This window comes from Dendrobates tinctorius, unplaced genomic scaffold (genome assembly GCF_039654945.1).
Source record: "Dendrobates tinctorius isolate UK_male_01 unplaced genomic scaffold, ASM3965494v1 ptg000086l, whole genome shotgun sequence".
Lineage (NCBI taxonomy): Eukaryota > Metazoa > Chordata > Amphibia > Anura > Dendrobatidae > Dendrobates > Dendrobates tinctorius.
In genome coordinates this window covers 30,653,514-30,676,279 of record NW_027361754.1, presented here as the reverse complement: position 1 = coordinate 30,676,279, position 22,766 = coordinate 30,653,514, and the positions used below count along the sequence as shown (strand labels likewise).

The 22,766-nt window shown below is 44.7% G+C and overlaps 1 protein-coding gene across 3 annotated transcripts in view; it reads right to left on the bottom strand.

The window, feature by feature from the left end:
* The window catches only part of SLC37A4 (solute carrier family 37 member 4), a 38,833-nt gene extending 16,567 nt beyond the window's left edge, over positions 1-22,266 (bottom strand). Inside the window, exons 1-5 of one of the 3 annotated variants that reach the window (XM_073585279.1) lie at positions 22,115-22,266; positions 11,662-12,102; positions 6,663-6,895; positions 1,224-1,467; positions 240-395 (exon numbers count right to left, since the gene is read on the bottom strand). In XM_073585279.1, coding sequence (XP_073441380.1) covers positions 240-395; positions 1,224-1,467; positions 6,663-6,895; positions 11,662-11,815 — 787 coding nt within the window. In that variant the 5' untranslated portion in view covers positions 11,816-12,102; positions 22,115-22,266. The other 2 variants (XM_073585281.1, XM_073585280.1) reach the window with 2 other exon arrangements.
* Between the last annotated feature and the right edge of the window lie 500 nt (positions 22,267-22,766).

The following is a 22,766-nucleotide window of genomic DNA, read 5'->3' as shown; positions in this document are numbered from 1 at the left end:
TCCATTTTGACTTCACAGTGCTCCAGGTTCTAACAACCTGTGAGCAATTAATAAGAAATCTTAGGGCAGAAATTATGTATGTGAGGCTGCTGTATTTAGCTCACAGAGGATGGATGGCCGAGGTCTAGTGGGGGATACCTCTGTCACGTTCCTGGATGGAGCGAAATTAATAAATGTGCTTTGTGTACATGCTTGCCAGAACATTGATATACACGAACAAGTTGACGAAAATCTCTTACCTATCAGTGCGGACTGTCCCTTGTCCTGAATCAAGAAGAGCTGTCCCCAATCTGTACAGCAGGTCTTCACCCCAAATACCACCAAGTAGCCGGTGCACAGCAGCCAGAGGTAGGGAGAAAACAGAAACTCTTTCAGAGTTGTCTCGTCCGCAGAACCTGGTGTAAAACAGCATCAAAAGGCAGAAGTCATTAAATAAAAAGGGAAGCAAAAGCACTAGGAGACGGCTGATATAAGGTCTAAATGACACATTACAACATTACATTGGTGGTCATCCTATCTTGCATATTTATGACATATCTACCACTGGGATCTGCATCTATCTCCAAAATGGAAAGGTGCAAAACTCTCTCCATACATTTGTATCTTAAAGGGTTTGTCCAGGACTTTTATATAGATGGCCCGTTCTTAGGATAGGTGATCGATTTCAAATTGGTCGGGGCCCAGAACACCACCGCTCCGTACACAGTACAGAGGTAGATCTTACATGCTGCGGATCGGATCCCATTAAAGTGAATGTGATCTGAGCTGCGGTACCTGAGAACGGACACTACACAGTGTACACGGTGAACATCACACCTCGTCAGGAGCTGAAAACAGTGGATATGTGGGGGTGCCGGGTGCTAGAGACTAACTAATCTGATATTGCTGATCTATGCTAATGGCAGCTTATCAATATAAGTTAAAAGGGCTTTCCACCTTTGAGACATTTTTCATGCAAATTTTTTTTATTTGGGGTTACATTACAAATCATTTTTACAATTAGAGGTCACAAAAAGTTTTGCACCGTTTGGCTTTCACTAGCTCTTTGTATCTTGAAAATGTGGTCTGTGGTCAGAAAACAGCTGAAAGGAGATCAGAAAAAGACAGAGATTTTCCCAGTGTATATGATAAATGGAGACTAAAAAAGCGATGTGACAGCAGCCTAATAAGTTAGTCAGACTTTCAATAGTTTATAAACAGGAAAGAACTTCAGATGTGATCACCTTTCTTCCCTTTTTTGGGCCCCAGATCAATGTTCTTGAGCCCCACGTCAGATGGTTCATTCTTGATGAGTATAAGACATAGGACCGAAACTCCAACGCAGATGACGCCAGAGAAGGACAAGGTGCTGCGCCAGCTGTAACTAGCGGCTACTAGAGTTGCGATGATAGGACCGAGACTCCCTGCGAGGTTCATACTGCACGACAGGACGGCCCACCATGTGCCAAACTGAGAAGGCTCAAACCACTGGGAAGTAAAGAGTAAAATAAGTTGAAGGACATATTGGAGCATTACACTATACTTTTGATTGTTTTGTGTACATTTGTACACATTAAGCAACATGTAAAGAATTTAAACTTCAACGTATTAAATCTATTAAAATCGCAACGTGCTTGTAAAAATGAGCAACTTTGTGATTTATCTCTAACTAAAAAGTCTCTCTGGTCTCTAAAAATTGTAATTCTATAGTTTACGGCTCGTTGTCTAGGTTACTAAGTTCATCAGCGGTGGTCTGTCTCCTGGGAAAGGACTGCAGCGCTTCCAAGCTCTTTTCTATAGAACTTGCAAACTCTGCTGTGAAGTTGGCCGGATTGCTGGGTGAATGAATGCCTCTGCTATTCTCCGATACTGCCTCATATAGCCGCATGAGACAGCGCACAATTCGAGCCAGTATGCAACCATTCCACTAGTCCAAACCATCAATCGTCAGTAGCGCACCGCACCCTGCCTACTGGATTCCTGCTTGCCGAGGAAGGGAGTGTTGCACTCCTGAAGATTGAAAATGAGAACAAAGATAAAGGAGGTCATCAAAAAGGGGGGCTGTGCTTTATGACACCCTCCGCTCTCTAAAGTAAAAGGACCGCTGCACTTCACTGTGCATTGTCCAGTAATGTTCCCTTGTTATAGTGATTAGTGGGAGTCCCAGGGAAACATATCCCCCTAATGATATCATCTGAAATAATATATGACCCTGTGGCACACAATGCTGTGCATGTACAGCTCTAGCAAAAATGAAGAGACGACTGCACAGTTTTCAGTTTTATAAAAATCAGCTTCTCTACATGTCTGACAGCCATTCCATTCCGGTGTCTTTTGAATTCCAACCAGATTACACCTCATTCTACTTAATGTGCTTCTCATTAGGTGGATCACCTGAACTAAATCTTATTTAACGAAGGAAAGTATAAAAAACCTGCTGTGGTGTTCACAATCCTCTTGCAATAGGACAAGCTGGATGGCAAAACAAGTGCTAGTAATATCCCAAACGTAATAGGAATGAAAAAATAACTTAACCATGCCAAAGGAATTGAAAAGAAAAGTCTTGAGTGAGGAAAAGGAGGGCTCAATTCTGGCTTTACTAGCAGAGGGATACAGTGAGCATCATGTTGCCTCCATCCTTAAAATTTCTAAGATGGCAGTCCATTATAACAAGGTCAAGCAGCAGACATTGAGGACAACAAAGCTAAAGACCGTCACTGACCGGGATAACCATCATCTTATTCAAATGTCACTCAGCAACTGCAGAATGACATCAAGTGACCTACAAAAGGAATGGCAAATGGCAGCTTGGGTGAAGTTCATGGCAAGAACACTTCGTAATAGGCTCCTAGAGGCAGGGATCAAGTCATGTAAAGCTAGAAAAAAGCCTTTCATCAAAGAGAAGCAAAAGGAGAGCCAGGTTGAAGTTTACCAAAGACCATAAGGCTATGTGCACACGGTGCAGAATCACCTGCGGGTTTTTCCGCGCGGAACCGCAGGTAAAGTGACCTGCGGTTTTCCTGCGGTTTGGTCTGCGGTTTTGCCCTGCGGTTTCACACCTCTACTATGTTAAAGGTGTGAAACCGCTGCGGAAACCGGCCAAAACAATTGACATGCTGCGGTTTGTAAACTGCAGCATAACCGCGTGGAAAAAAACGCACCGTGAGCACAGCGGTTTTGAAAACCCATAGGGTTTCATTGTACTGTACTTGGTCTGCGGAACTGCTGCGTTTCCGCAGAGCCAAAACTGCGGCGGAAACGCAGCAGAATCCGCAACGTGTGCACACAGCCTAAGGATCGGACCATAGAGGACTGGAGTAAGGTAATCTTCTCTGATGAGTCTAATTTTCAGCTTTGCCCAACACCTGGTCGTTTAATGATTAGACGGAGACCTGGAGAGGCGTAGTACAAGCCAGTGTGAAATTTGGTGGAGGATCGGTGATGATCTGGTTATGCTTCAGCAAGGCTGGAATTGGGAAGGTTAATCTTTGCAAAGGACGTATGAATCAAGCCGCATACAAGGTTATCCTAGAAAAACAGTTGATTCCTTCTGCTCAGGCAATGGTCCCCAACTCTGAGGACTGGTTTTTCCAGCAGGACAATGCACCATGCCACATAGCTAGGTCAATGTGTAGATTAAGGACCACCACAGCAAATCCCTGTCATGGCCAGCCCAATCTCCAGACCTGAACCCCATTGAAAACCTCTGGAATGTAATAAAGAGGAAGATGGATATTCACACAGGGCTGTGGAGTCGGAGTTGTGAAGTCGAAATAAAATGGACCGACTACGACTCCTAAAATATATAATAAATTGGGTACAGTAATTCAATGCAGAATGTGCTGAATATTTTTTCATAGGAATTTGGGAAAGTTAAGAAATGTCCTATAAATGGCTGTTCTATTCCTGATCTAAGACTACATTCACACACAGCGTTTTTCCTGCATTTTTTGAGGATGCGTTTTTCAGCTGCTAAAGCAGATCAGCTTTTTAAAAAACCGCATCACCTGAAAGGTTTTTGAGCTCATAGATAATGTTTTCAATAGCAAAAGCAGATTAGAAATCTGCTCTATCCATATCTTATCTGTACCAAATAGAATGAAAGTCGGGTAGCACACAGACTAACACTCCTTTTTTTTTTAGCACCAGTCAGGTACACCTCATAGCTGCCCAAAAGAAATAAATAGACTGCATTCATCACCACATCTTCTTAAGGTGCAGGCTTTATTTTCAAGTGTAGGGGTGTGCAGTATGAGGTTCTGCAGCAACTGAGGTGTGCAGTATGAGGTTCTGCCCCCCCCCAGGTTTGATCCTGGCTACGCCCATGGTGTGAATGTAGCCTGAGTGACTACCTCTTGAAGCTTATAAAGAGAATGCCAAGATTGTGCAAAGCAGTAATCAAAGCAAAAGGTGGCTACTTTGAAGAACCTAGAATATAAGACATATTTTCAGTTGTTTCATACTTTTTTGTTCATTATATAATTCCACATGTGTTAATTCATAGTTTTGATGCCTTCAGAGTGAATCTACAATTTTCATAGTCATGAAAATAAAGAAAACTCTTTGAATGAGATGGTGTGTCCAAACGTTTGGTCTGTACTGTATATATGTAATCGATATTACATAGTATATTACATATTTACAATTTATTACAGTTTTTTCTGTTCTAAAGTTGTATTCCAATAAATATATATTATGTTCTATCTAAATATCTTGATTATTGTATCATAAAAATGATTAAATGTCTGATGTTCACATTGCACTACAATACATTTTTCAGGTTTGCAAACACTGCATTTTTTTGTCATTTTGACCATTTCTCATTTTCTGAAAATAAATACAAAATGCATTGCTTGGAAATTCGAAGACCTGTTGTCAGTAGTTTATAGAATAAAAGAGCAATTTACATTTTACTGAAAAATGTACCTATAAAGAGAAAAATCAGACAAACTGAGAATTAAGTGGTCTCTTAATTTTTGCCAGAGCTGTATGTTATGGTAGTCACGGCTCTGGTGGATAATGTGTGATCCAAGTGGAAATCCTTTGATCAGACGCTTTTTTTTAAAAAAAGAAAGCTACCCAAACCACATTCAAATAGTCCGTGCCCTTCAGAAGGAACAGAGCAGATGATTTTTAGAACAGTCCAAGAACGAAGCCAGATAAGAAGCCAACAAAAAAAAAGTTAGCAATGGATAGAGCCACTCTCTGGCAAAACATTTTACAAGATCTGCTGGCTGAGGCATCACAGTAAAGCCGGCAAATTTTTGGGGCAACAGGTATCTAGGTCATCATTCACATAAGCGCTTGTTTGGGTGACAGGTATCTAGGTTGTCATTCACATGAGAGCTCCTTTGGGTGACAGGTATCTGGGTCATCATTCACACAAGCGCTCGTTTGGGTGACAGATATCTAGGTCGACATTCACATGAGAGCTTCTTTGGGTGACAGGTATCTAGGTCATCATTCACACGATCGCTCGTTTGGGTGACAGATATCTAGGTTGTCATTCACATGAGCTATCGTTTGGGTGACAGACATCTAGGTCGTCATTCACATGAGACCTCCTTTGGGTGACAGGTATCTAGGTCATCATTCACATGAGCTATCGTTTGGGTGACAGGTATTTAGGTCGACATTCACAAGAGCTCCTTTGGCCATCAGGTATCTATGTCGTCATTCACATAAGCGCTCCTTTGGCTGGGCTGACAGGTATCTAAGGTCGTCGTTCACATGAGCGCTCACTTGGCCGACAGGTATCTAGGTTATCATTCAAAGAAGCGCTTGTTTGACAGACATGTATCTAGGTTGTCATTCACATGAGCGCTCCTTTGGCTGACAGGTATCTATTTGTCATTCACATGAGCGCTCGTTTGGCCAACCTGTATCTAGGTCATCATTCACAGAAGCGCTTGTTTCACTGACAGGTATCTAGGTTATCATTCACATGAGCGCTCGTTTGGCCGACAGGTATGTAGGTTGTCAGTCTCAGAAGCGCTTGTTTGACCAAGCTCTCCTTTGTTCTCGAAGAAAAAGCCACCGACAGACATCTCCACTGGTGGCTTATCTCCAGGAGAACAAAGCAATCGGCAGCTTAAAATTTGACATGCCCAATCGAGATCTTCACCGACCATCAGTCAGTCGGTGCCCCCATACACATTAGAGTGGTGACCAATCACATTGATATTGGCTGGTTTGTCCAATGAATATAAGGGCCTTTGAGGAGGCAATTATTTTTCCCCCTTGTAGCCCACGATGCCGCAGCTGCTCCTGCCAGAAAGATAGGGCCGTGGCAGTGCCAGTGGCAGACATACTTCGTCTGAACATGGCTGCTGTTGAATTCAAACAACTCTTTGGGTTCTTTGTTTGTTTGTTTTTTAGATATCCTGCCCTCTGGAGCATTTATTTTGTCCATCTTTTTGAACCCCCAACACTGACTTTACCTGGCAGTTCATGCAAAAGACAGAAGTGCATTATAGTGGCACAATCCCTTTAAGTGCAAACAAATGCAAAAAATATTTTTTCCTGGTACCATAGCCATTAAGGCATTAAATTGTTAACTCCAATTCCTGCAGAGCTGTCAGCCGGACATGTGAATATTGCTCATATTCTCAATCATAAATGAATGACTTGACAATAATTTTACAAAATCCCATTAAAAAAAAAAATTATCTGCACACACTTACCTTCCTAAGAACCTTCCCACAGGGTGGCCAGCCGAGTCCTTGTGCTAGACCATTAAAAAACCAGAGAATGGCAAAAACAGACACACTTGAACTCCAGGAAAATAGGACGTTTACTACGCCTACCAAACACAGTCCCGATGAAAAAAGCCATCGAGCGCTCATTTGGTCAGACAGGACCCCGCTGATAAACTTGCTTATTGCGTAGGCTGCGGACTGGCTGCTGGTGATGAGACCTGCGGACAATATAATGCTGGTTACAAATATATTAATCTAGATATTTAATTTCACTTTACGAGTAGATGGACAGAATTTGCATATGAATTTAGGCCAATAATTATAAACAACCCTGTCAAAATGCCCTATTGAGGCACATAGATATCACACAGGCATAGGACCCTTTAGCATATGGTTGTGACAAAAGACCATACTTGGATTTTTCTGAAGCATATCACCCTTCACACACAGCTATTGTGTAAGTTATGGTTCACTGGTCTTAAAAGTGCAATTCGTCACTGTATTCAAAGCAGAGTAAAAGTCTGTATCCAAAAGTAGTATTCACGTAGTAAACTGGGGATCTGTGCTGGGGCCATTAAGAATTTTTATTTTATACAGGTAAATAAATTACCCATGTCAAGAGATGATATGGCAAGTATACTGGAGCTCATTTACTAATGTTTTTTTTTTTTAATTTTTAGAGGGTTTGTATGAAGGATTATTAATTTTCCCCATATAGGATGGACAGTAATTACAGTATCAGTCAGCAGAAGCCAATCTAGTATCTGATGAGTGTGGGCATGGACAGTGACGTGAGGACTACTATTTGCGTCAACCTCATCATACGCTGGTAGCTCGAGATTGAGTAAAGGAAATTTGTTCCATGTGCAGTGAAGGAGTCACTGCCTCAGCCCCTGTACAAGAGGATCTGGACAGTGGGACTTAGTATGGACAAGAGGATCCGGACAGCAGGACTGAGCACGGACCAGATTATCCAGACAGTGAGACTAAGGCTGGTTTCACACTAGCGTTTTTTAGCGCTGCGCTTCATGCACATCCATGCGTCCTGTGCCCCTATCTTTAACATGGGGGCGCATGGTCTAGCGTTTGCACGCATTTGTATGTGTTTTCGTAGTAGTTTTGTAGTGTGCGCAACCTGTTGCATTTTTGGTCCGTCCAACCTGTCTCCAAAAAACGCATGCGCACGGAATGCGCAAAAAAAAAATCACATTACAGTCTATGGGAACGCAGGCGTGCGCATAAACATGCGCACGCCTGCGTTTAAAATCGCATGCGTTTTAAGAGTTAACATGGCTAGAAACTGGTTAAAATGCATGAGCCTAAAAAAAGCAAACGCATACAAAACGCATGATGCGTTTTTTGTATGCAATTCTATTGCGCACGAAAACACGCTAGTGTGAAACTAGCCTAAGCACAGACAAGAAGATCGGGACAGCGGGGCTGAGCACAGATAAGAGGATCCGGACAGCGGGACTGAACACAGACAAGAGGATCCGAACAGCGGGACTGAGCTACTGAGCATGGACAAGAGGATCTGGACAGTGGGACTGAGCATGGACAAGAGGATCCGAACAGCGGGACTGAGCACAGACAAGAGGATCCGGACAGCAAGGCTGAGCATGGACAAGAGGATCCCAACAGTGGGACTGAGCATGGACAAGAGGATCTGGACAGTGGGACTGAGCATGGACAAGAGGATCCGAACAGCGGGACTGAGCACGGACAAGAGGATCCGGACAGCAAGGCTGAGCATGGACAAGAGGATCCCAACAGTGGGACTGAGCATGGACAAGAGGATCTGGACAGTGGGACTGAGCATGGACAAGAGGATCCCAACAGTGGGACTGAGCACGGACAAGAGGATCCGGACAGTGGAACTGAGCTACTGAGCATGGACAAGAGGATCTGGACAGTAGGGCCGGGATCACACATGCGAGAAACTCAGACGAGTCTCGCGCGTCAATACCCAGCACTCGCGAGCAGAGCATGTTGTTACGTATATTTCTATGCAGCCGCACGCTCCGCTCCCGAGTGCCGGGTATTAAGATGCGAGACGAGTCTCGCGCGTCAATACCCAGCACTCGCGAGCAGAGCATGTTGTTACGTATATTTCTATGCAGCCGCACGCTCCGCTCCCGAGTGCCGGGTATTAAGATGCGAGACTCGTCCGAGTTTCTCGTATGTGTGATCCCGACCTAGAACTGAACTACTGAGCATGGACAAGAGGATCTGGAAAGTGGGTCTGAGCTACTGAGCATGGACAAGAGGATCTGTGGGACTGAGCTACTGAGAACGAACAAGAGGATCCGGACAGTGGGACTGAGGTACTGAGCATGGACAAGAGGATCTGGACAGTGGGACTGAGCTACTGAGCATGGACAAGAGGATCTGGACAGTGGGACTGAGCTACTGAGCATGGACAAGAGGATCTGGACAGTGGGACTGAGCTACTGAGCATGGACAAGAGGATCTGGACAGTGGGACTGAGCTACTGAGCATGGACAAGAGGATCTGGACAGTGGGACTGAGCTACTGAGCATGGACAAGAGGATCTGGACAGTGGGACTGAGCTACTGAGCATGGACAGACTAGTTGGACACAAAGCAAGAATCAAACGAACAACAGGGGGCCATGGCAGGTATATTCCAGGAATTTCTAGACAAGTGAAAAATACTATACATAAACTGTCTATGCAAGATAATTATATATTGTTTGGATGTAACCATTTCCTTCCCTTTCTTATCATGTGAACTAACATATTCTACACTAAAAATACCGTTACCCAGTGAAGGCCCCATACACAACAGCCCAAAGTCTGCCAAACCCACCAACATTGCTGGTTTTGGCTAACAGTGTAATGCATTATGGGGGCATCCCAACAGATGTCGTCAGGGAAGAGAAGGGTCTCCACATCTATTTATATAATTGCCTTGTAATGTTTTCATTTCCTGTTCTGTCCTGATGTCACCGTATCCCAGAATTCCAAGCGGAGGAAGTTCACCGACCGCCATATTGGGACACCCAAGTGATGGGTGTCTCAATATGGAAACTGTTGCTGGTACCAACCTATTGTGCGGTACCACCACGGGAACACTGTCGCACCACACACACACACACACACACACACACACACACTCTCTATACGTCGTACGCACCTCACACACACTCACGCATCCTCTTGCGCGGTACCACCAGCGAAACACCGTCACACTGCGCCTGCGCAAATTCCGCGCAGACGCAGTGAATCATTCGGCCGATCCCGGCAGCAGATGCGCAACGTGTCTACAGGCAGAGGAAACCAGTCACATTAAAGGGAATTTCCCACGATCGAAAGTTCATTTTAAAAATTGCCTGTGTCTGAACGCGTACGGAGCATGCCACATCTCCTTGGCAGGGGAGGAAGCAAAAGACAATACTGACATTACAGCAGGGGATCACAGAGGATTCATTTTGTGAGGTAAAATATTTCACTGACTGTTTTTAAACAATATTTTACCTCACAAAATGTATCCTCTGCGATCTCCTGCTGTAATGTCAGTATTGTCTTTTGCTTCCTCCCCTGCCCAGGAGCTGTGGTATGTTCTGTACATGGTCAGACACAGGGGTGAGATAGACAGAGCACAGGGGGAGACAGCTCAAACCGGACAGCACATGAGGGGAGAACACAGCACTGGAAGGAGAGAGACAGCAGACAAGGGGGACAGCACATGGGGTAGACAGGTCAAAGAAGAGCGCACAGATGGGAGAAGTCAGCACATGGGGAAAGAGAGAGTGGATAGGTGTGTGAGCACATGGGGGGGGGGGGGGATTCTCAACGCTGTAAAGCCTGCCCCCATCGTGACATTACCGCCCTCCTGATGTGATAGCACCGGGCCTCCATCTAGTTGGAATATAAACACTTGACCCTTTTGTACTCAGAGACGCTTTGCAGCAGCTTTTTTCACCCTCTCCACTGAAAACACATGAATGCTTGGCCGACCTAAATATTTAATGTGGCAAATTGCAGACGTGACAGGGTCAATTCACAGGCCCATACAGATATAGTGGATGATGCAAGAGCTGCAACTAGGACTGTCTCATCCACAAGACTTGTGCAAGCTGTGATTGTTTTCATGGACCACTGGTTATGTACACTAGCACATTGACTTTCACTGGTCCAGATTCGCTCTGCTGCGCACACAAACAGCAACCGACAGAATATTCCAGTGTGGCCGTGTTGCTGTATACAGCTGGAGGACATGTATTTAGTCAAATGAGCTTTTCATTGAGAATCTGCACACCTCCTTCTTCAGCATGGTTTCTTATCATACAGCAGCACTGCAATAACACTGGCTGCAAAAGTCACATTTCCATATGACAGAGCCGGTCATAAGGACATGTGACCTCTGCAGCCAATTAGCAGCCACGGTGGTCACCGATATGTCCAGCGATTGCTGCCTGGCTGGAAGAGAAAGGATACCAGCAGCAGGGGACCTGGGCAGCATTGGACGAGGAGCGGCGAGGATTTGCAAGCTAACTATACTTTTTTTTTTTTTTTTTTTTGGGGGGGGGGGGGGGGAGGGGGACATTCAGGGTTGGATTTTAGAAGTAAAGGGGTTGTCCAGCCCCCTCAATTCCAGATTTTATTCATTTTTAAATGAAATACATAAAGTTAAAATATTAGAGGCATAGAGCTGGGATCGCTAAGCTGGAAATTATCGATATGGACTATGTGTCCCAGCATGCTCTGCTCAATTTAATGACCTTGTGAACGGGCCTGAGGAAGGAGCGATCAGCAAATGATCAAAATCCTCCCCCTTTTTCCAAAGAGTGGCTCTTTATCCTTCATTCTGATTTTTTATTGGACAGAAAATAAAAAGTGTCGACCTGCACTTCATGCATAGCCGGAGGCATTAGGGATGATCCCGCATGCTCTGTATACACAGTGCAGGTATATGCGCGGTCCTATAGAGGGAGACACACAATATATCGCAATTCCACTTACCCAAATCGTCCTTGTCTAGTTTTATTTCCTGCATTACAGACGGCATGACGAAAGAGAAGGTCTTACGATTGAAGTAATATAGGGTGTAGCCCACGAACATGGCCCCGAAAATGACCGTCCGGTAGTAGCCATATCCTTGCCCTTGTGCTCCCATCTTGCCTCGTGTCTCGGAGACTTACAACCACGGCTTCATTGACAGATGGCAGCGCGAGCAGCGATCTTGCAGACCTGTATATATATATAGATCAGCGCAGCTCACATATGCCAAGCCGCAGTTTGAGACCCCCACGGTGGTAAAACGAGACAGTCAGTCGGAGGAGGGGAAAGCTCCTGTCAATTGCTCTGCTGAGCTGTGAGTTTGCTCCCTTGTCCCCTTCCCGGTCCAGGCTGTTATATGTGTACAGGGCTAATGATTAACTCTGCGTTGTCGCACACGTTACCCTGCAGGGACAGGAAGAAAGGAGAGAGGAAATGGAAAAAGATCATTTTACAATAGTAACTAACAAACAGCGAGTTCTAAGAAAGGGAAGACAAAAAAAAAAAAAAATCACCATGGACCAAGCACAAGGAAGCAACTCTGCAAACGAGAACGCAAGACTATAGTACCCCATACACATTAGACTAACGCCGGCCGAAGCCGCTTATTGGGTGGGTCCCTGACTCTCCACCAACAGACGATGCTGGGGAGATAAATACCCAGCATGCCCGATATTGGACTGCTCATCCTTTTGTTCTAGGAGAGACTAAGTCAAAATGTTACAAAGACTTACAAAATAATTGTTTTAATTTTTATTTCATAAATCAATAATAATACATAAAAATAAGAAGCTATGTAATATATCTTTATCAAAGAAATCCGCTTTTTTCTTTTTTCATGGACTCATCTTTCACTCTCAATTCATGGGTAAAATTTGTGTTCAGTGAAGACAGATTTTCATGTTGACAGCTGGTGCTTAAAAAGTTCAATGGAGGGGGGGAGCTAGAGGCCGACACAGACATCCTGCGGCAGTTCTCCATAGACCTTCATGAGCACCAACTGTCGTCTCCTACATTAGTAATCGAACGTCTGTACTCACTGAAGACACATTTTACCTGTGAATTAATAATACCGAGCCCATAAGATACTGTGATAAAGATCAGTCCAGGAAGAGAAACAAGCGGATTTTTCTGATAACATATATCACAAAGTTTCTAAATTTCAAGTATACTATTCATTTATGAAAAAAAAACGATAGTTACTCTTTAACTATATCAGTAAAACTCACATTTCTGCCCTTTACAGATTCTGGACTATCAAATTCCAATTTTAGTAAATAGTTTCGGATGTGTATAATGTACATAACGCAAGCAATTTTTCCAACAAATGTAATAATAATAGGATAAGTATATTTATAATTCACTACATCAGAATTCAGGTTGGTCAGAAGTTCACATATGCCAAGGTGCCTGTGACGTTAAATAACTTGGAAAATTCCAGAGAACGATGTGGTGTACCTGGGACGGTATTTTAAGGCCTACTTGCCTCATTCCTTGACATCACAGAAAAAATCCTATCCATCGGTGCGGCATTGAGCAGCTTATACTACATGCACATTTCTTGTATTTTAAGAAATACTGATGTACGGTAATTAGTTTGTCCCTTTAATTTTTTTTTTGGCTGAAGTCTCACAAATTTTTGGGAAAAAAGTATTTTGTAGTATAACATTTTTATGTTTTTTTATACTAAATATATTTAATATATATATATTTGTTATTTTTTATTTCATTTTTGCTTTACACTTCAATGTATCCATTTTAGATTCATAGAATGGTGGAGTTGGAAGGGACCTCCTGGGTCATCTGGTCCAACCCCTTGCTGAAAGCGGGATTCACTAAATCATCCCGGACAGATGTCTGTCCAGCCTCTGTTTGAAGACTTCTATTGAAGGAGAACTCACCACTTCTCGTGGCCGCCTGTTCCACTCATTAATCACCCTCACTGTCAAAAAGTTTTTTCTAATATTTAATCTGTGTCTCCTCCCATTCAGTTTCATCCCATTGCTTCTAGTCTTTCCTTGTGCAAATGAGAATAAAGATGATCCTTCTACAATGTGACAGCCCTATTAAGTCTCCTCTCAGTCTTCTCTTTTGCAAGCTAAACATTCCCAAATCCTGCAACCTTTCCTCATAAGACAGGGTTTGCAGTCACCATTCTGGTCGCTCTATTCTGAACTTGCTCCAGTATGTTGATGTCTTTTTTAAAATGTGGATCCCAAAACTGGACACAGTATTCCAGATGAGGTCTGACCAAAGAGGAGTAGAGGGAAATAATGACTTCACGTGATCTAGACTGTATGCTTCTGTTAATACATCCTAGAATTGCATTTGCCTTTTTTGCTGCTGCATCACACTGTTGACTCATATTCAATCTGTGATCTATTAGTATACCCAAGTCTTTTTCACATGTGCTGTTGCTTAGCCCTATTCCTCCCATTCTGTATATGCTTTTTTCATCTTTATTGCCCAGATGTTTATTACACTAGCCCCATCGCTAGCCCTACCCCTAGTTACGGTTAGAAATAAAACAGCTCTTAGCAATTAATTATGATTTGAAACTCATGATTCAATACTTTCATCTTGGTTGCTGCCTATGCAGAGTGCAGCTGATGAGATGAATTGGTCATTGATGGCAGTGACTGAGAGGACTAAGCTCACTTTAATATAAGGAGAGCTTTGTCAAGTTGGTCGCTGCCTATGCAGAGAGCAGCAGCAGATGACAAAATATACATTGCTTAGTTCTGCATAGGCAGCGTCGGGGCAAGCATTCAAGCAATGCAGTAAGAAGTAGTTGAGAATACTGGCGCTGCTCAATTAACAGTGGAGGTCAATATTTTGTGCTCCCGCTGAAGACTGGGAAGGAGTGCTTTTGGGATAACACAGATGACGCACGTTCTCTCCTCTTACACAAAAAATAAAGCAAAACGGTAAATATTTATTTTATGATTTTGGCAACTAAGAACTCATAATTAACACGCCTGACATTAGGCAGGAGAAGGATTTTAGCAGGGAATCGTTCATGGATTTTATCTAACCTACAAACAAAAACACAAGAGTAAACTGAGCTGTAAAAGTGAATGGGCAGAAGGACAAATTCCAGGAGGTGTTTTTCTTCCTACAGGCAGACGTTATACCCTCTGTACACATACTGCAACAGAAAAACACCATTTACAAAGCCTGAACTCTGACCGCTGTGGACAGGCCGAACCTGATCACCAGCTAAGGAGACGACAAAACCCAAAAAGAACAGCCCGTCTGTACACTTCTCTTACCTTCTTATGTATAAGGACAGCATATTACAGCTACAGGTCTGTACTCTTAGTAGCCAAACAGGCAAGAAAGTCAAAAAGTGCAATCTGACTACTAGGAGAGCTATAAGCATACACAAGACACGTACTTTATGAGTCCAGTGTATTCATGCAGTGATTGATAGGCTGCTGAGTAGAGATGGGACACTGGCCAGTCTCTGGCAGCTGGATATGAGGTTCACGGATCTCTTACTGGCGCAGCATTTGATTAAACGAGCCGGAGCGACATCGTCTGTGTGTCATGCCGCAATGATGACGTCACAGCAGGCCAGCTAATCAGAATCGCACAGGGAGATCCTGCAAGGTGTAAACTTCCTCCATCATGACTACATCGGTCTAGCAGCCACATCAGTATTATATGGTCGTCGAAATCCCTTCGAATCGCCTCCTACCTGCCGGCATCAGCGGCTCTTCTTTGGATTAGCTGGTTGTGGCTTACTCAAAGAAAGGCCAGGAAGATAGAATGGGGTTAGAAGGGGTCCTGTCCTGACAGCTCCAGAATACTAATGTTGCCGCTGAACCACGGTCCACAGAATTTATTTGCCCATCTCTACATTTTCTATTGGACTGTAGAGTATAGCGCTTTATTACTTCTGGCAGTCCCACAGACAATGAATGCAGCAGAGATGTGCAGGCTCGACCACCGCACCATTCATTGTCTATGTACCTGTTGAGTACAGAGCTTCACTACTTCCGGTAGTCCCACAGAAAATGAATGGGGCAGAAATGTGCACGCTCGACCACAGCGCAATTCATTGTCTATGCACCTGTCGAGTACAGGGCTCCACTACTTTCGGCAGTCCCACAGACAATGAATGGAGCCAAGTTGTGCACGCTTGACCACTGCGCCATTCATTGCCTTTGCACCTGTCGAGTACAGGGCTCGACTAATGAGACCAAGGTCACACTTGTGAGTGTGATGCGAGTCTCTCGCATCAATACCCAGCGATGCCACCGGCACTCGGGACTGGAGTGTGTCGCTGCATGTATTTCTATGCAGCCGCACACTCCGGTCCCGAGTGCCGGCGGCAGCACCGGGTTTTGATGCACAAGTTTCTTCACACTCACAAGTGTGACCCCGGACTTAAGCAGAGATTGGCATGCTCAGCCACCGTGCCATTCATTGTCTATGCACCTCTTGAGTACAGGGCTCCACTACTTTCGGCAGTCCCACAGACAATGAATAGAGCAGAGATTGGCATGCTCAGCCACTGCGCCATTCATTGTCTATCGGACTGTGAGTAAGTGAATACTTTAAAGATATAAGTTTTTTGGGCCATTCTGGCTACAAAGACAGCAGACAAAGCTGATTCAGCTGACAATATGTCTCTATGTGATGTAGCATGATCAGACAGAAATCCACAGGATGAGATTAATGGGTTGCTAAGGTTTTGGCACCTCCACACATTACCCCTGACACCCCTCCATTCATTCAGACATTGCAGATCCCTTTTGTGGCCTAGCACTGGCTAAATATAAAAGCTGCTGATCTGTGCAGCGCCAGCACACCTCCTGCTCAAACAGCAAAAGGGCAAAAGTGAGAGGCCACTGATGCTGGCATAACAAGAATTATACAGATATGCCCATGTAAAATGCAGGAGAGGTACAAAAAAAGGGGGATGCATACATGTGAAAATAGGTTTCAAGTGCATATTATATAAATGTGCCCAAAATTGAAAATATAGAAGAAATACAAAAAAGAGCATATATTTAAAGTGCAAAGATTTAAAGCATATATATTATAAAGGCTTATAAAGCATATATATGCTTTAAATCTTTGCACTTTATATATTATCTAAAGGATGGGATTCTTTTGCTTCTTTTTAGGCCTTGAAATAGGATATATACTTTTGGGAGGCTTTTTAGGCACCTTGTACTAAGACTATCATTTATTTCAGTCTTTTATAACAATATGTGCTACGAAAATAATTACGGTAGTCTATCCATGCCATAAAATTATCTCTGCAGCATTTTTTTGTATTTGTGTTTCCCCACTTCTATTCTTTTTTGCATTGTCACGTATATTAATAAACTCTGTTTTTATTATAAAAAAAGAGTTGCATAGTTGCACTTACCAATTTAAAATAAACTTTGTTTTTTTATGGTAAAAAGCTTCCTTTTCTTTTTGGGTTTCTCTTTTTTTTTTATTATTATTTTCACTTTTTTTTGTTAGCCCTTATAGGGAACTTGAACCTGTGATCGCTTCTACTACATACAGAAATGCTTTGGCTACTAGCATATATGGTAAAAATCACAAACTCATATGAAGCCCAGCCCAAAACGTGGCTTCACAGGAGCACAAGGTTTATGCTCCATTTATTGTGTATTGGACTGCCAGAAGTAGTGGAGCACTGTACTCGACAGTCCAATAGACAATGAATGGCGCGGTGGCTGAGCATACCAATCTCTGCTTTATTCGTTGTCCATGGGACTGCCGGTAGTGGAGCACTGTACTTGACAGTCTAATAGACAATGAATGGCACGGTGGCTGAGCATGCCAATCTCTGCTCTATTCGTTGTCCATGGGACTGCCGGAAGTAGTGGAACACTGTACTCGACAGTCCAACAGACAAGGAATGGTGCAGTGAGAATGCCAATCTCTGCTCTGTTCGTTGTCCATGGGACTGCCAAAAGTAGTATAGCGCTGAACGCGACAGTCCAGTAGACAATGAATGGCGCGGTGGCTGAGCATGCCATTCTTTGCTCCATTCTTTGTCCATGGGACTACCGGAAGTAGTGGAGCACTGTACTCGACAGTCCAATAAATAAATGGCGTGGTGGCTGAGCGTGCCAATCTCTGCTCTATTCATTGTCTGTGGGGCTGCCAGAAGTAGTGAAGCACTGTAATCGACAGTCCAATAGACAATGAATGGCGTGGTGGCTGAGCGTGCCAATCTCTGCTCTATTCGTTGTCTGTGAGGCTGCCAGAAGTAGTGAAGCACTGTAATCGACAGTCCAATAGACAATGAATGGCGTGGTGGCTGAGCGTGCCAATCTCTCCTCTATTCGTTGTCTGTGGGGCTGCCAGAAGTAGTGAAGCACTGTAATCGACAGTCCAATAGACAATGAATGGCGTGGTGGTCTAGCGTGCGCTTTTCTGATTCATTCATTGCCTGTGGGGTTGCCGAAAGTAGTGGAGCGCTGTCGGCGTCGGACTGGGGTGCCAAGGGCCCACTAGTAACATTGACTTTGGGGGGCCCACTTTTCACCTGCATACAAATATTACGCTACCCTCGTTCACAAATGTACCTATATCTCTATATAATAATAAACTGAGCACTTGGTTAATGAATGATGCAAGGCTTTTTTTCTGCACAGAGTGAATCAAGTGAATTATGCTAAGCACTCCCCATACATTGGGATTGGGGGACTTCCCTGGTACCCTATGGGCCAGTCCGAGCCCGAGTGCTGTACTCGACAGGTCCATAGACAATGGAGCGTTATCAGAGCGTGCGCATCTCTGCTTCACTCAAGGAGCTGAAGACTCCCCAATCTTGATATCCCTGAGGATACTGGTGATCAAGAAGTTATTTCCTGTAATATTAATAGGGGGTAACTAGATATTTTGCCAATATCCGATTAAAGAGGATTTCCTTGATCCACATTTACCATGTACCCACAGGAAAGGTGATAAAAATCTGATCACGTTACATTTGGGGGTACAGTGAAGATTGCTGGCAGCCCTTAAGATACTGACTTGCACCATCCAAGCTCCTCATCACTGCGGTGGGGAGGAATGGTGGTCTCGGGACCCCAATTATAGTGATATAAATTGTGTCTTTTAAGACTAAAAATGTTAAGAACAAGGTCAAAAGGAGAAAAATAAGACAAGCCGCCTCTGGCAGAACACGGGGACGGCACATTCTGTCCAGCCTGTTTGTTGACAGCGGGAACTTGTATTGATCTGTATAAAGGTCCAGGGAGAAATTCTGCAGAACGACAGACAGTAGAGACAGCACAAAAGTGCTGCGGGCTAAAAGGAGGGGTCCTTTATTTCTTAAGTTTCAATAGGTCCCATTTTGTAAATATTTGCAAACTGCTTTAATGAAATAACCTGGATTTAAAAAAGGGACGTTTTTAAGGTCTCAATCAAGTGACTTATGGCTACTCCCCACTTACTCACTGGAATGTGATCCAAGACCCCCACAAAATACATAACAATCCAGGAGGCGTTGCTTTCATGGTCTCGTGTTTTTGTAACACGTCATCAAAAACAAGATGATTAAAGTTGATTCAGTAACGGGGATCCGCCAGCAACCAGCTGTATAAAAATACCAGTAACAGAAGAGGCCACAATGTGCGCCACCACTGCTACTACAACCCCCACTGTGATGGTGGGATATGGTAGATGGATAGCATTTTGTATCAATATTTCACTGATTTTCATGGTGTTCTCTTGGAGGAGGAGTTGTTATCTCCTAATGGATGGATGGTTGTTGTTGCCATCTGATATCAGCCTCCACAGTACTGTATCATTTGCTAATATGCTAATGACACATTGACCTAGCTCAGTGAAATAATGAGCCCCTGCGACCTTCCCCCTCACCTGTCAATGAGGAGGGGGACAATGAGGTGAGATACCATCTCAAATCATGTGTGGAACTATGATGGGAACACAAGACTCCAGAGAGAAAGAAGAGTATATGGACTATGTTACCCTCTGTCTGCTGGATTGTTGGGCTTTTATCCTGTTACTGAACTGCATTCGGCTTCCGGACTATCTTATCCTTTGTGTGGTGGATTGTATATGGACCTTTTATATTTTTGCCTAAATAAAGGTCTTGGAATTATTCACTCTTCTCTTGCTCTGTTGATTATGTGATACCAGAGAGGGATCCACCATGTGCTGTCATCTCTACTGCCGATACTACAACCCCCATCATGTGCTGTCAGCTCTGCTGCAGATACTACAACCCCATCATGTGCTGTCAGCTCTGCTGCAGATACTACAACCCCATCATGTGCTGTCAGCTCTGCTGCAGATACTACAACCCCCATCATGTGCTGTCAGCTCTGCTGCAGATACTACAACCCCCATCATGTGCTGTCAGCTCTGCTGCAGATACTACAACCCCCATCATGTGCTGTCAGCTCTGCTGCAGATACTACAACCCCCATCATGTGCTGTCAGCTCTGCTGCAGATACTACAACCCCCATCATGTGCTGTCAGCTCTGCTGCAGATACTACAACCCCCATCATGTGCTGTCAGCTCTGCTGCAGATACTACAACCCCCATCATGTGCTGTCAGCTCTGCTGCAGATACTACAACCCCCATCATGTGCTGTCAGCTCTGCTGCAGATACTACAACCCCCATCATGTGCTGTCAGCTCTGCTGCAGATACTACAACCCCCATCATGTGCTGTCAGCTCTGCTGCAGATACTACAACCCCCATCATGTGCTGTCAGCTCTGCTGCAGATACTACAACCCCCATCATGTGCTGACAACTCTGCTGCCAATACTTCAACTCCCATCATGGCTGCCAGCTCTGCTCCCCATACTACGACTCCTATCAGGTGCTGACAGCACTGAGCCCAATACTGCCAGCCCCATCATGTGCTGTAAGCTCTGCTGTAGATACTACAAGCCCCATCATGTGCTGGCAGCACTGCTGCACATACTACAAGCCCCATCATGTACTGTAAGCTCTGCTGCACATACTACAAGCCCCATCATGTACTGTAAGCTCTGCTGCACATACTACAAGCCCCATCATGTGCTGGCAGCACTGCTGCACATACTACAAGCCCCATCATGTACTGTCAGCTCTGCTGCACATACTACAAGCCCCATCATGTGCTGGTAGCACTGCTGCACATACTACAAGCCCCATCATGTGCTGTCAGCTCTGCTGCCCATACTACAACCCCATCATGTGCTGTCAGCTCTGCTGCAGATACTACAACCCCCATCATGTGCTGTCAGCTCTGCTGCAGATACTACAACCCCCATCATGTGCTGACAACTCTGCTGCCAATACTTCAACTCCCATCATGGCTGCCAGCTCTGCTCCCCATACTACGACTCCTATCAGGTGCTGACAGCACTGAGCCCAATACTGCCAGCCCCATCATGTGCTGTAAGCTCTGCTGTAGATACTACAAGCCCCATCATGTGCTGTCAGCACTGCTGCACATACTACAAGCCCCATCATGTGCTGTCAGCTCTACTGCAGATACTACAACCCCCATCATGGCTGCCAGCTCTGCTGCCCAAACTACGACTCCCATCAGGTGCTGACAGCTCTGCAGCCGATAATACAACCCCCATCAGGTGCTGACAGCTCTGCAGCCGATTCTTTAACCCCTGTCATGTGCTGACAACTCTGCTGTCAATACTTCAACCCCCATCATGGCTGCCAGCTCTGCTGCCCATACTACGACTCCCATCAGGTGATGACAGCACTGCGGCCAATACTGCCAGCCCCATCATGTGCTGTAAGCTCTGCTGCAAATACTACAAGCCCCATCATGTGCTATCAGCACTGCTGCACATACTACAAGCCCCATCATGTGCTGTCAGCTCTGCTTCAGATATTTCAACCCCCATCATGGCTGCCAGCTCTGCTGCCGATACCACAACCCCCATGTGCTGCCACCTCTGCGGTCGATACTACAACCCCCATCATGTGCTGTCAGCTCTGCTGTAGATACTACAAGCCCCATCATCTGTGCGGCAGATACTACAACCCCCATCATGGCTGCCAGCTCTGCTGCCGATACCACAACCCCCATGTGCTGCCACCTCTGCGGTCGATACTACAACCCCCATCATGTGCTGTCAGCTCTGCTGTAGATACTACAAGCCCCATCATGTGCCATCAGCTGTGCTGCAGATACTACAACAACCAACGTGATGTGCTGCCAATGCTACGACCCCCATCATGTGCTGACAGCTCTAGCCCCGCGTCTCGCAGTTACACGTAGCCGCTGCAGAAGAACATGGCGGCTCACTGGTCGCCTAGTAACACTGCAGCAGACACCTTGTGACCTGGACTATGGAGCCGGGCGTCACCTGAGCCCTGTCTTGTCACGTCCTGCCCTGCCTCAGCCTTCATCCCCAGCACTGTACATGGCCGTTATTCCAACCTACACTCGGTGCTTACCGACAGCTGTGCCCCCGCCTCTCCTCACGTCCCGCCCGGCTTCCTCCATCTTGAGCCCTCAGTGTACAGAGCGGTGCCCGCCTCTCCAGGCCCACGGACCTCTCTGTGGAGGCCTGGCAGGAAACACTAGTGAATTTCCAGACTAACACTGTTTCCAAAAAAAAAAGATAAAACAAACTTCAATTCTTGTAAAAAACAAAACACAACTTCAGCCATTTACAGTTTTACCCCTTTCTTTCCTTTATTTTTTGTGGTGTCTTTCGCGCCCCTTCTTCCGAGAGCCCCAAATTTAAATTTGTTCTTTCCGTCCGCATGAGGGCTTGTTATTTACGGCACCGTTCATTTTACCATATACTTTACTGAAAAACAGTGAGAAAAAAATACAGGTGGGGAAAAACGATGGGAAAAACATGCAAGTCTGCCATTGTTTCTTTGCGTTTGTTTCTATCGTGTGGTAAAAATTACCCGATAATGTGATTCTGAGGGTCGGCACGATTACAGAGATGTTTTATGTATATCATTATGTGGTAAATTAAAAAAAAAAATCAGAGGTTTATAAAAAATAAAAAGAATTGGCTTTTGCCGCCATTTCCTGAGGCCTGTAATGTTTTATTTTTCCATCGGTGTAGCCGTTTGATGGCTTGTTTTTTGT